The sequence below is a fragment of the Lissotriton helveticus genome, chromosome 6 (assembly GCF_964261635.1).
Source record: "Lissotriton helveticus chromosome 6, aLisHel1.1, whole genome shotgun sequence".
In the NCBI taxonomy this organism is placed as follows: Eukaryota; Metazoa; Chordata; class Amphibia; order Caudata; family Salamandridae; genus Lissotriton; species Lissotriton helveticus.
In genome coordinates, this window is record NC_136067.1 from 1,157,559,355 (window position 1) to 1,157,574,508 (window position 15,154).

At 42.4% G+C, this 15,154-nt stretch overlaps 1 protein-coding gene across 4 annotated transcripts in view; it reads right to left on the bottom strand.

Moving 5' to 3' along the window:
- VIT (vitrin) overlaps positions 1-15,154 on the bottom strand; it is a 1,808,828-nt gene that overhangs the window by 172,699 nt on the left and 1,620,975 nt on the right. For all 4 annotated transcript variants that reach the window (XM_078648825.1, XM_078648826.1, XM_078648823.1 and 1 more), the window contains one exon: positions 11,776-12,289. In XM_078648825.1, the coding sequence (XP_078504951.1) occupies positions 11,776-12,289 (514 nt within the window). The remainder of the gene's footprint in view (positions 1-11,775; positions 12,290-15,154) is intronic.

A 15,154-nucleotide genomic window follows, 5' to 3' on the forward strand; every position in this document is an offset into this window, starting at 1 on the left:
AGCACCACGCAATGTGGTGCAAGGGCGACGCAAACATGAAGTCATATTTTTTAAGCCACTTTAACGCTGCGTAGCGTTACTCTGCCATGGATAGGTGTTCCATGGGCATGGCGGGGGTGTTCCCATGCAACTCCCATGGTTTTTGAGGCATTCCCAGTTTTACAAAACCTTGTAAACATGGGAATAGGCTAATAAAATCCACCTCGGAGGTGTGTTAGGAGAAATATGTTTATTTTCGCATTTTTTTTCTCTATGTGTGCTGCATTCTGCAGCAATCATAGGGGCTTTTTTATGAGAGCCCTGCATCACTTTTGCACTACATAAAGTGGTACATGTGTGATCCAGGGCTCTCATAAAGATGTATGAAGCCACGCAAAGCCACCCTGTATGGCCTCATAAATCATGAGGAAGGTGATGCAGCGTAAGTTGCTGCGTCGCCATACTCTGCGCCTGGGAGGCGTTCCATGGGCATTTCAGTGGGTTTTCCCATGCAAACCCAAGGATTTGATGCTGCCCCAGTTTTAAAAAGTGATATAAACCTAGGGAAGCACTAATCTGTACTTCTCTCAAGGTGAGGCATAACAAGGAGAAGTATGTTTATTTATCCTAGTTTTCATCCCTTTACATGTGTGCTGGGCTCTGCGGCACACATAGAAAGAGGAAAATTACTCTTAGGATTGTTTCTTTGGGGGGGCGTGGCTTGACCGCCGGTGAAGATGGCGGTGTAGACCCGGAGCTCCTCACCGAGCCTCGGCATCCTCTTGGTTCCTGCAGCACAGAAGGCCATTCCTGCACGCTGTAAGGCGACTTCGTGGATCGGAATGTGAGGCGCGCTATCTGCCGCCTCCGTTTCCCGGCTCCACTCTCATTTCGGCTCCTTTCTGACGGACGAGCGGAGGCTCAGATTCGCGGCCGCCATTTTGTGCGCCGGCCGCTTTTTCACACAGCGGCCGGCGGGACACTTCCAAAGGCAATATAATCATGCCGCTTTTCATAAGTGCTACCACCTGCCCTCCAGCACAGAGAATGCAGCGTTTTTCCAGGTGAGCCTGCATACTACACTCTGATGTGCCTCAGAGCGCCTGTCTACTCGTACTTGCAGTGTCCTGCCTTTCTCCACCCGCCATTTTGTGCCTCTTCACGTCTCTCACAAGACTTTTTCCAACTTTCCATTGGCACTCAACGACAGGGTTATTTATGACCCTCACCTATTATATCTCTTTATCAGCTGGAATTCCTGATATTTCCTGCAATTGTTCTTGTTGCCATTTCCTTTTCATGCGATTTATTCTTCAGTTTGTGGACAATTCCTTCTCTCCGCAAGGCATATCTCAGTATCGCACCATGTCTTTGCTATTCCCACAGTATCTTAATGCTCAGTCACTGGCATGATTTTCCTTTTGTTACTGGAGAAGCAATTGCATAGCTCTTCCTTGATATGACTTACTCTGCTCTGTCCTTCTGGCTATAACAACATCACTTAAAGATTGCCATGTAACACTGCGCCCTTTGTCTTCTCTCGTCCTTCGGGGTGTTTTGCTGAATTTTTCTTCTCTGACATTAACCTGACTGCAATTTATGCCCTTTTTCTGCTGTACCTGGCAACCTGCGTTCTCTCACTGGACTCTTTGACTCCTGCCATTTGTTTTGTTGAGCGTTCATGGGGAAAATTCGCAATTTGAAGCTCATATCTACTTCTACAATTCCGGTTGGTTCGGACTCTGACTCTCCTATTCCAGACATGGAGGACAGTCATTCATCAAAATCAGAGTCACCACACGGAGCCATTCCAAAAGCTTCCAACAGGGGTAAAACGCCATCCACTTTGGTCTCATCTAAACGTCTCAAAAAGGATCCACCTTCTCCTGGAAGTTCTTCCTCTTCTCCTTCCTCTATGGATCTCATATTAGAGGAACTACGTGCTTTCAAGCCTTTTATGGAAGCCACCACCAATAATATGCAGGCTATGCAGGAGAAGTGGTCGTCTCTGGATGCACGTGTTCTCACTTTGGAACAGACAACAGATTCATTCCAATCCTCTTGCTCTCGCATCCCATCCATGGAAGCAGAGATCTTACTACTTAAGCGACAGACGGAAGATTTGGAGAACAGAAATCGCAGGAACAACTTACGCCTTTACGGTCTTCCGGAACTTTCAGAAGGGTCTAATCCTACCACTTTCTTCCAGTCCTTCCTTGCTAAGATCTTGGACGCACCAGCTCTATCGTCCATCAACATTCAACGAGCTCACCGTCTTGGTCCTAGAGTTGCTACCAAACCTAGAGGAGTTATCATGCTTTTCCTTCAATACACTGACCTTCTCCAAGTTCTTTCAGCCGCCAAACTCAAGAAACAGATCATTTGGGAAGGTCATCGTCTCTACATCTCCCAGGATGTCTCTAGGGCCACCGCGGAACGCAGGAAGAAGTTCTTAGACATGAGACCGCAGCTCAGGGCCCTCAATGCCAGATACGGTCTTTTGCATCCTTGTCTCTTCAAAGTTACTTATAAAGACAAAACAACCACTTACGAAGATCCTGCGGTCTTACAAGCTTTTCTTCGACGACATGGTCCTGAAGTCATGGATCTATCTAATCCTGGTTGACTGGCTTACTAACTCTCTTTATTGATGCATGCATTTGATTGTAGTCCTGGTTTTTCATTGTTTGCATTGTTGTTCTTATGAAGCATTCATTGCTCTTCTTATATGTTGGACCATATGTTGTTCACCTTTTTCCATCCCATCTTTGCCCTTTGTGCGCTCCAATATTTATCCTCATGTTTCTCCTTTCTCAACAGGTATTCCCCTTCATCACATCATTTCGTTTCCACCCTACGTCCCCCTTGTGCTGCCTTTTTGGATGTCATAATATTTGAGGTTTTGGTGTTCGCTCTGGATGTCTCGTCGTAACCTCCTGCCACCACCATTCCCCTTTTTTGTTTGGTATTTTCATTTTCGTAAGTATGTCTCACAGTCGTTCGTTTCGGATATGTACTGTCTCTTTATTCTCTATTGTTGCTGTCCTCTTTTCTACTTTTCATTTCTTGCACTTCTCTCGACTTTACTCCTTTTCCTCTTTTTCTTCTTTCCTTCTCTTCCTCTTCTTTTTAGCAACCGTCACTGTTCTCATCCTTGACTCCTTTTTCTTCTCACTTTTCTCTTCTTTTCTTCTCATTCCTTCTCAATTGTATTTTTTATGCATTATTAAGCATGTTGCTTTTAGCTGTTTTTCTAAAATGTTTCATTCCGTGTAACCACATGGAACGTTAAAGGTTTAAATAACCCCATCAAAAGGCAGAGGGTTCTCTCACATTTAGCAAGACTTAAAACTGATGTTGCCCTCCTTCAAGAAACCCATTTAACTGAATCAGAGGCTTTGAAGCTTAAGCGTTGCTGGGTGGGTCATGTTTTTTGTTCCCCTACGACTTCTCGAAAGACTGGAGTTGCACTCTTGTTACATAAAAAGTTAAATGTTTCCTCGATTACTCATGAATGTGATGTTGATGGCCATTGGCTCATTGTTAATTTACTCATCGATGATATCCCACTTACCCTTTTCAATGTGTACGCCCCTACGGCAATTGATAGGTCTTTCTGGCCTGCTATCTCTACCAAATTGTCTTCTCTTACTGGTGAGTACATACTCCTTGCTGGAGATTGTAATCAGATTGTAGATCCCTTCCTTGATCGACACTCAAAAGTCAAATTTACCCCCTCTAGAATGCAGACGCAATTTCTTAATTCCTTTAAAAATAATGCCCTTGTAGATATTTGGAGACTATGTAATCCTGCACTTCGTGAATATAGTTTCTTCTCCCCTCCTCATCAATCCCAATCCCGTATCGATCATATTTTTCTCAGTAAACCCTTATCCCAACACGTTATTCGCTCAGAGATAGGCTCCATTTTACTCTCAGATCAGGCCCAGTTATCGTAGACCTAGACTTACTCCCATTCTCCCCACATTCTGGCAGATGGCGTTTCAACAATGCTTTACTTTCAGACCCCACTTTTGGTGCTGAATTTACTACTTTTGCAAAGGAATTTTTTCTTTTCAATCAAACTCCAGATTCTCCCTTTGTCATGGTTTGGGACTCATTTAAAGCAGCCTCTAGGGGTTTTATTATTAACTTTGTGTCGCAGCGGAAAAAACTACATACGGCCAAATCGGAGAAAATTTTAGCAGATATCAAAGCTTTAGAACACACTTACTTTACCACTAAATCTGATTCCTCTCTTAAAGCTCTTATTGCCGCAAAAATCTCTTTTAATTAATTTACAACAGATGCCGCTTCTAATATCCTCCTCAAATGTAATTCTAAATACTATGGTGGGAAGAATAAAATGGGGAAGCTCTTGGCTAACTACTTGAAGATTCGTAAAGAACGCACGAAAATCCAATCTATTAAAACCTCTTCTGGTGAATCCACTTTTAAAGATAAAGAAATTCTTACAGAATTTGCTAAATTCTATGATACGCTTTATACCCCAGAGCGAACTCCTACTCCGGATGATCTTCTTGCTTATTTTCAATCTCTCCCTTCTCCTCCAACTTCTCATGTTGATCTTACCACTCTGGACCGTGATATTTCTCTTTCCGAAATCTCCCATGCTGTTTCTAAGCTCCATCATGGTAAATCTCCAGGCCCTGACGGCTTTACAATCGAATTTTACAGTCATTTTGCTTCTCTTCTTCTTCCAAAACTTTTACTTTTATTTCAATCCTTTTCCGACGCAGGCTCCTCTAGCGGTTCTTTTCAACAAGCCTTAATTTGCTTAATCCCAAAGGAGGATAAAGATCACTCATTATGTAAAAACTATAGACCAATATCCTTAGTTAACACTGATTATAAAATTCTACCGAAAATATTGGCCTTACGTATGGATCCTCTTCTACCGGATATCATTGGACCAGAACAATCTGGTTTTGTCAAAGGGCGTCTCTCCTCAGATAATTCTCGAGTTTTTCTTAACATACTTGGTAAATCTTCTTCACTCACTCTTCCTTTTGCAGCTATTTCCTTAGACGCGGAGAAGGCTTTCGATCGCATTGGGTGGGATTTCATGTTTCAGGCATTACGTTGGATTGGTATTCCCTCTAAATTCATTTCTGTTATCTCTTTACTTTATTCTAATCCCCAAGCCTCTATTTTTGTTAATGGGATGTCTTCGGATTACTTCTCTCTACACAGAGGAGTTAGACAAGGATGCCCACTATCTCCCTTACTTTTTATTTTAGCTTTAGAACCCTTCCTTACTAAAATTCGTTTAGATGACACTATTTCTGGTTTTCCTTTTGGTTCCCAACAAGTCAAGCTCTCGGTTTATGCCGATGATATTCTTTTCTATTGCTATGACCCAGCTATTTCCATTCCCTCTTTTCTTCAACAGGTTTCTTCTTTTTCGGAAGTCTCCGGATATCGCTTGAACGCCGATAAATGTGAGATCCTACCTTGAAATCCTCTTTGTCAGAAACATCTTTTTTCTTGTACAGGGTTTGCATGGCAACCATCCAAAATTAAATACCTCGGGGTATGGTTTGCCCCTTTGATTTCCGACACTCTTAAGCTAAATTTTGACTATGTATATAAGAAAATGGAAACAGCTATCACTCGCTGGCATCCGCTCTTTCTGTCCTGGTGGGGTCGACTCAACTCCATAAAGATGATGTTGTCTCCCCTTCTTCTTTACACTATTTCCATGCTTCCTCTACACATTCCCTTCTCTTTCTTTAAGAAAATTGATTCTCTATTACTGAAATTCCTTTGGAATGGCAAACGGTCCCGAATAGCCCTTGCTTCTTTACGTAAAGATAAAGCTCAATCTGGAGTGCGCTTTCCCGATTTCAAACAATATCATCGCGCCTTTTCCCTGAAACAATCGACTCGCTGGTTATCATCTAATTTGCCACATCATCCCCCTGTTTGGTTAAGCATGGAATCTTCTTTTCTCTCCCCTTTCACCTTCCGGGAATTCTTGTCTTTTACATCTTCCTTAACTCGCCTTCGATCACCTATTCTTTCATACTCTCGTAACCTACTTTCCCCCTACATCTCTTCCTCTTACTCATCTCTTCTATCTCTTCACGAACAGCCGATTTGGAATAACACTCTTCTCAAAATCCGCAACCGTACCATATATTGAAGAACTTGGCACTCTCGAGGTCTTTCCTGGATATCTCAATTATTATTTCAAGGTAAACCTCTCTCATTTCAGCATCTTCAGTCTCTTTTCTCTTTACCCGTTTCCGCCCGAACGCAATATAACACCCTCTATCCAGTCTTGCTTTCATATCTTCAAGCTCTTCCATCCTCTAACGAAATCCCGGTAGATCGCAAACCCACTTCCCTTTTGCTGGAAGCGTCTCCTTCTGCTTCCGCTTTATATAATTCTTTTCGTCTTATCAATGATAGATTAAAATCTCGTACTGAGCTTGCTTGGGAGCTGGACTTTTCTCAGGCATGGCCGGTCCTTTTTTGGGACAAAATTTGGACTAAAATACATAAGACCTCCAGGGCTGCCAATACTTCCCAGACCTTATTTTTCATTTACCATAGAATTTTATTTACCCCACTCGCTCTATCCCGTTTCTCAACAGACACTCCCTCTTCCTGTTGGTCCTGTCCATTTCCCTCTGCTGACCTCAAACATATGTTATTTGACTGCCCCCCTATTTCCCAGTTTTGGCAATTGGTCTGGAAGCAAATTCAAAAGATTTTTCAGTTCCAGGTCCCCTTTTCGCCCTCACTAATTTTCCTTGGCTCCCTCTCGTCGGAACTTCCTCACCCCTCCAGCCATTACCCTTTACTTGACCTTTTCCTTGCTATAGCTTTTCATGTTATTACCTCTAATTGGAAGCAAGCTACGAATGTTACCTACCAATCCTGGTGGAATGCAATTTGTTTTAATCATCGTTTAGACACCAATTATGTATCTCCCATCTCCTTGGCTATTAAGCGTGACCTACTTTGGCTTCCTTTGGTCACATATCTTTCTACTTCTGCTCTTGTTCCTCCCTCTCCTGCCCTAGACACGGTTGAAGTTCGCAAACCCCCATGATTTCCTTACTATCTGCTTTTTCATACATGTATTTAATTGCTATTATTATTGTACTCAAAATAATTATACTTTGCCTAATGTATTACTATTTATAAGATATGTTCATACGTTTTCATGCTTGTAAAGCTTACTCTCATGATGTTTTTATTTTACTGTTCATTTCTACCATTTGCTTATTGTAATTCTTCCCTTTCCCCTTCCCCCCCCTTTTCTATTCCTCAATAAATCAAACTTAAAAAAAAGGATTGTTTCTTTGAAGGAAGGTGCCTCTTCTTCCACAAAAACAATCCTACCTACAACACAGGCACTCTTGATCCATGGTTCAAGGATGCCTGCGTTGGGATTAGGCTGTTGTAGTTGAAGGGTAAAGTTTCAGGACAGTAGGTGAGAGTACTGCTGGGAAACCTGTTTTTGAAGGCTATTGCAAACAATGAGAACTCGTGCCTTAAATGCCTGTTCCTTAACTACTACAAGTCAAGTCAAAGCAAGCTTTATTCGACTGTGTTTCAATACAGGCATAAAAGCACATAACGGCAGTAAAAAAAGAACAACATTTAATTTCATACTATTTACAACATTATACACAGACAAAAACGCACATCATTCTCCATCACAACATAGTACAGTAATTATAAATCCATACTAATGCATTTCCTGATTTGAAGCACCTTTTTAAAAAACTTTGGGGCATATTATCAAGGACCTGTGTTAAAATTATCGCCGTTTTATCTGCAGGAAACTGCCGATAAAACGGCGATAATGGACTTGATAATACGCCCTTGTTAATCCCCATAGAAGCCCATGTTAACATGAGAACATGGGCTTCTAGGGGAATTAATAAGAGCGTATTATCAAGCCCATTATCGCCGTTTTATCGGCAGTTTCCTGCCGATAAAACAGCGATAATTTTAACAGCGGTCCTTGATAATATGCCCCTCAGTTATTCTCCACGCTACATGCTCGTTTTCCTGTAGCTGGAGTAAAAAACATGGCCTGGCGACACTGCCTAAGCCCGAAGTGCTTTAAAAATGGAATGATCCATACTTTCCCTGGCTCTATATAGAGCTTACAAAACAAGACTAAATGCATGGTCGATTGGTCTGAAGTTTTATCACTATTATTATATTTATATTTATAGAGCGCGCAGCTACCCGGTGGTTTCCCGGTGCTAAGGACAAGTTGAGGGAGGGCACAGTAGAGAGACTTCGGGCCTGGGAAGGATAGCCTATTGGTTGAACAGCCATGTTTTCAAATTCATACGGTATTTAAGGTAACAGGGTTCTATACGAAGGTGGAGAGGGAAAGAATTCCAGAGGGAGGGTGCTAGATAGGAGAAAGAGCGTCCACCCATTCTTGCTCGATTAATCCTGGGTACCTGAAACTCATACTGGTTTGAGGAACGGAGGACCCGTGAAGGGCAGTATTGGTGAACTAAGGTGCTAAGATAGGGTGGTGCCTTGCCTGATTTAATTCTGTGCATATAGCACATGGCTTTGAATTTAGTGCGGTTTTCAATTCGGAGCAAGTGAAGGTTGCGTAAAGAGGTGGAAGTGGAGGATTTGTTAGACAGTTTGCAGAGTAGCCTAACCGCTACGTTTTGTACCGTCTGAAGTTTCCGTGTTACTTCCTTACAGGCTCCGAAGTACAAGATGTTGCCGTACTCCAATCTAGATGTTATTAGAGCCTGGACTACGGTTTTTTGAGTATCCTGAGGAAGCATCCATATAATCTTCCTGAGCCACTTAAGGATAGTAAAACAGGTAGCGGCGACTCTAACCGCTTGTTGTTTCATGGACATTTGGTCATCAAAGATGACGCCAAGGTTGCAAGCAGTTTTGGAGGGGGGGGGGGTAGAGCCCCCATCTGAGGCGGCCAATGGTGAGGACCCCACAGGGCTACATTTTTACCAAAAAGAAAAAGTTCAGTCTTTCCCCCGTTAAGTTTATTTTCATGCATCCATTTGGCAATGTTGTTGAGTCCGGAGCAAAGAGAGGACGGGTTAGAGTGTGCATTGGCGGAAAGTGAGTAGATTAGCTGGGTGTCATCAGCGTATGAGTAAATAGTCAACCCAGATTGTTCCGCAATGGTGGCCAGGGGGCTAATGTAAAGATTAAATAGTAGGGGGCTCAAGATCGAGCCTTGAGGAACACCAAACTGAGAGTTATGTTTTTTTGAGGTAGAGGTGGACGAAAAGACTTGAAAAGTTCTAACATTGAGGAAGCTTTCGAGCCATTTGAGAGCAGACCCAGAGATGCCGCAAGCTTGCAGGGTGTTGAGGAGGATGGTGTGGGAAACCGTGTCAAACGCGACACTGAGGTCGAGTAAGATGAGCGCCACGGTTTCCCCATTGTCAACCTACTGGCGTATGGTCTCAGAGACCACTAGGAGTGTCGATTCTGTCGAGAATCCTGCCCTGAAACCTGACTGAGAATTGTGAAGGAGGTTCCTTGATTCAGTAAATTTAGTGAGTTGTGTGATGATGTCTTTTTCTAAAATTTTAGAAAAGACCGGAAGGAGCGAGATCGGGCGGAAATTGGAGGGATTTTCTGGATCTACATTGGCTTTCTTCAGCAAGGGCACTATCATAGCATGTTTCCATGCCTTGGGAACCTTAGATTCCCTTAGGGAGATGTTTAGGAGCTCCAAAATGAGAGTGAGGGTAGGAGTGTCCAAGGTTAGTAGAACTTGTGGGGGAAAAGGATCCATGGGGGAGCCTGATTTGATGTTACTGATGATCTCACGTAATGTGGACATGTTGAGAGGGTCCCAGGTTACTAAGTGCTGAGAGATGTTACTAAGAATTTGGTCCGGCGAGGCAAAGTCAGTGTGAGTAACCAATTTGGGAAGTTCAGGTGTTATGGGAGGGGGGGTTGGGTCCACGAAGCCAGCATAGATGTTGTTTATTTTGTTAATGAAGAATTCTGCTAAGACGTTGCATTGTGTAGAGTCCAAACATGGGGCTCTGTGTTGACAGGTAGCGCCAGAAAGTTCTTGCACGGCTTTAAAAAGTGCTTTGGGACGATTTTGTGCGTTCACAATAGTTGAGTTGATGTATTCAGCCCTGGCCGTTTTGCAGCGTGCATGATATTTAGTTAGGGCAGATTTATACAGTTGCTTGATACAGGGATCATAATCGGCACGCCATCGTCGCTCTAAGTTTTTGCATGCGGTTTTTTCCAGTTTAATTGATTCAGTAAACCACGGGGCGGGTGGGTGATGCAAATTATACTTTTTCTTTCTTTGGGGAAGGCATGCATTGACAGCGGAGCTAAGCCAGTTATGAATGACTGCTTCCTCCTCAATGTTCGTTATAGTGGTGAGGGGCCTAGTATTGTCAAGACATGCGTTAAATTGAATAGTGTCTAGTTTTTTCCAGTTTCTCATCACCCTGGGTTCTGTGGGGAGTGCTTGAGTTTTAGAAGACCGGTGAATAATTATGGAAAATTCCACCAAGTAATGATCTAACCAGGGGATAGGTAAATGTGGCTTGCATGTAATAGTGTAGAGATTGGAAAAAATGGGATCAAGTAAGTTTCCTGCCTTGTGAGTTGGGCCAGAATTACATAGAGTAAGATTCAGTGCTGCTAAGTCTGATATAAGACTGGTACTGGTGTGACAGGAGATATCATTAAAGTGGATGTGAAGGTCTCCTACAATCAGGAAGTTGGTGGCATCCAACAGAAGGGGGGCAATAAGCTCAGGGAAGGAGGCAGCCCATGAGCTAGCTGTACCCGGGGCACGATAGATAAGAGCACCAGATAGGGTAAAGTTGGGGTACAGCAAAAGCTTAAAGGATCCAGCTTCGCAGTTTTGTATGTCAAGATCTACCCACTTACAAGTATAGATGTTTTGAAAAATAATTGCAATCCCGCCCCCCTCTTTGTTCAATCTGTTTTTGCTGATGTAAGTATAGTTGGCGGGTAGGGCTGCAGCTATTTCTGGGCCAGAGCTGTTGTTTAGCCAGGTCTCAGTGAGAAATAGAGTGGCTGGTTGGGACGTAGTGAGTAGGTCAAAGACATCTCTTTTGTGCTTTGGTAATGATCTGCAATTCAAACTAATAAAAGAAAGTTCGTGTTGCAAGGACACAATATCAGTTTGCGCGACCAGTCATTCATTTTTGGCAAAGACATTAATCTGTGGATGTTTCCCAGCCGGAACTAGTTAAAAGAAATCTATCAAAAGTGCCAGGTACGAATGATAAGTAAGGCTCCATCCTCAGGGTTGTACGTATCAACTGATGTTGCCTCACAGTAATTTTATTTGAAATTTTCCCTGTCATTCTAGTTGTTTCCAGTAACTGGAGACAATCTGTTTTTAGAGTCTTTCTGGGAATCTCCAACTTAGATATAGGATTTAAAAAATACTCTGGGTGACCCAGATCGTTCATAAAATCAAGAATAAATTTAATCCAGGGTATCCGCAAAGCCCCCCTTTAACCTCAATGTATCTTTTAAAGTTTCTCTATTTAACTTTGTCTGGTCTTTGCACCAAACTCTATGCCACAGGAGTATTGGCTCTACTTTTACTATGCAGTGTAAACCCAGTTCTTCATGACAAATAAATGTCTACAAATAAACTACTACAATAATGAATATATTCGTGATCTCATCATATAATGAATGGGTCTGCAATTCTATCTCTGCTTTGCAATGTTGAAATGTGTTGCAATACAATAAAAAATTACATAACAGCAATTCGGTAAGAAGAAAACATACCATTCCGATGAGCAGCAGTGGCCGGAACCCGCACATCGTCATACGACCTGCCATCAGTAATGACAATCATTATCTTTCTCTTGTTGGGTTTGGATTTACCAAAAAGATGTTCTGAGGCATAGCTGATTGCTGCTCCAGTGCTTGTGCCCCCACTCCAGTAATTGATGTTTTTTATGGCGTTCATGACATCTTCCTTGGTGCTGTGCTTGTCGAATCCGAACTCCAGCCTCTGCTCATATGTATACTGCACTGCCCCTATTCGGGTGTCAGTGTCTGAGATTTCAAACTCTTTGGTGATGTTTATAATAAACTGCATGACTGTGCGGAAGTTTCCTGTGCCCACGCTGCTAGAACCATCAATGACGAATCCAATGTCGGCAGCATTAAGGCAGGTTTTGCTGCACATTAGCCGGTCGGTGTCACAAACACGCTTCACGAGCGGCTGAACAATTTTGCGAAGACTGAACCAGCTCGGTACGTTCATTGAGAAGAACCCATTTGATCTGCAGACAGCCTATAGAGAAAAGAAATACATTCCATATCACTAAATATTTCGAGAACTTTCTTTTAGGATGATTACTCAGCTTTGAGGACCAGGTCTACAGAAAGCCCTTTCCATTATGGCAGTGATTAAACCTTTATGCTGTAGAATTAAGCTAATGAGTGACCACGTGTTCTTTCTAAAACACACATCTATCAATGAAGTAAATAAAATGTAGTCTTTTTTGTACAAAGAATATCTCAATGCTGCAACACTCTTCATTGTAATTCAAGTCATGCATTGGTTTGTTTACATGAAGATTAGAATTCTGTACCACTTAGGGGCATATTATCAAGAACGGCGTTAAAATTATCCCGGGTTTAGCAGCGGGAAACTGCGGCTAAAGCGGCGATAGCGGGCTTCATAATTTGCCCTTGTGAATTCCAATAGAAGTCCATGTTCTCACCAGAACATGGGCTTCTATGGGAATTCTCAAGGGCATATTATCAAGCCCATTATCGCCACTTTAGCGGTAGTTTCCTGCCGCTAAAGCAGTGATACTTTTAACGCTGTTCTTGATAATATACCCCCACATTTTTCAAATTGTATGCCACATTTAAACACGATGGGGTTTATTTATGAGAGCCTTGCGCCACGTAAAGTGGTACATGCCTGACACAGGGCTCTCATAAAGATTTATGAGGCCACGCAAAGCCACCCTTCATGGCTGTCAGTGACCTCGTAAATCATGAGAAGGCGACCAGCCAAAATGCTGCATCGCCTTAGTCTGCACCTGGGATGCATTCCAGGGGCGCTGCAGTGGGTTTTTCCATGCAACACCATAACATTTGATGCTGCTTCACATTTACAAAGTGACGTGCCCATTCCCGCACAAAAACATTCCTGCATGCAACAGAGGCGCCCTTGCACCACGGTGCAAGGGTGCCCACTTTGGAGCTAGGCTGCCAAATAGGTGCCCGCTCAGGCAGAAATGGCTGGAATGCACTGTATTGATTAAATACAGTGCATTCCTCCCCTTTCACGTTGGCATAGGGCAGCGCAGCAAAGAGCCTTGCTGTGCTGCCCTACGCCAAAATATCATAAATGAGGCCCGATAATCTGTATGTAAAATTGTCAAGGGTCTTGGATGCTGATAAAACAATGTGGGCTAATTCACTAAAGCTGCAGATATCTGTATACTGCAAAGAGTTTATAGGAAAAAAAATAAACACTGCAAGAATGTTGTGCTAAGAAAATCAAGAAACAAAAATATCGCCAACCAAAATATCTACAAGGTAAACAGATTTATATAAACATAACAACAGGTCTCAGGCCCAGTTATACCCTGCTTCTGGACCACTCTGCTTCCTCCCAGTTTTTCAGAATGCTTTCTCCTGCTTTTGCCTCATATTTTAGGTTTTGCCTGCACAGCACTTGCGCCGTGCTTGTGAAATCTATTGTTTTCAATATAAATCTTAAAAGGGACTTACATCCTGCCCCCTTGCTTTTCATTGGTCCCTGTGCTTGCCACTTACTTATTTTCCAATTCTATTAGCCACAGAATATTTACCAATGCTTGTTCTTCTTCTGTTTTCCATATAAGTTTCCCGTAGCCAAAATACTATTAACATCTGCTTTGGTGAAACAATTTTTTCATAAAGTTTTGCCTCCTTCTGATTTTTCGTCTTGGGTGATACTTTAAATTAAATGAGTAGATTTATATAGTGCAACTTATCACCCAGAGAGAGTAAGTGATTTTCCGAGAATCACAGGATGTTGCACCGCTGAGAGTCGAACCAGGACCCCTAGCTCTTGAGTCAGCGGCTCCATATCCTCTCCTCTTCTGTGATACTTGTCAGGGAGCTTTTTCCTTTGTCCCAACTTATTTTTTCAAAAATTGTACCTCTTTCTGCTTGAGTGATACTTTAAATTAGCAGATTGATATAGCCCAACTTATCACACAGAGATATTACATGATTTGCCTTGAATCACAGGATATTGCGCCTCTGAGACAAGAACCGGGATTCCCAGTTCTTGAGTCAGCAGCTCTGGCCACTGTGCCACATCCTCTCCTCTCCTATGATACTTGTTTTTTTCAAGGATGTTTCTGTTTTGTTGGTTCTCTCATCCTGTCTGCATGTATTTAGATTCAACTTGTTACTATTTCGATGTCTTGCAACTAATCAAGTTGTTTTTTGGATCATGTATTAATACCTTGGTACTAGTTTTGTCATGGAGGCATCACACATCTTATGCATGTTTACTGACGGTAAATTTTTACTAATTTTGACCTCTGCTGCATTAGGAATTGCCTCCTTCTTTGTACCACGCACTGTGTGCAATATATTTGTGACAGTGGCACACATTTCATGCCTTTCTGCTGCCTGCATGTTTTGCACTTTCACTTTGGACCTTACTTTGATTTATTACGTGTGTGCATCCAACACCTTTACACTAGATATCACTTTTTTAAGAACATTATTTTTAGGAAAAAGTGTCATGGCCGGAGCATACATTTTATGTGTGTTTGCTGCTTGAATGGCTTTTGCTTAACTTTTGGACCTAGCTTTAATTTATTACATTCGTAACTCCTGCCTGCATGTTTTTGTTGAAATATTGAACTCAGATGCCTTTAAAGTACTTGTCTTGTGTTTTACCTCGCATTCTCTCAAACATTATAGAGGCAGCAGCATATATTGTAAGCGTGTTCGCTATCTGCATATGGTGGATTTATTTCAAATTTTTCACTCTGAGGCCTTTAAACTAAATATCAGGGGCCAGATGTACGACCCTTTTTTGCACTCCAACAGGGTGATCAGCCAGTTTGCAACTGCAAAAAAAGTAATGGTATGTAAAAAAGGCTATTTTGCGAGTCACGGACTCACAAAATAGCGTTTG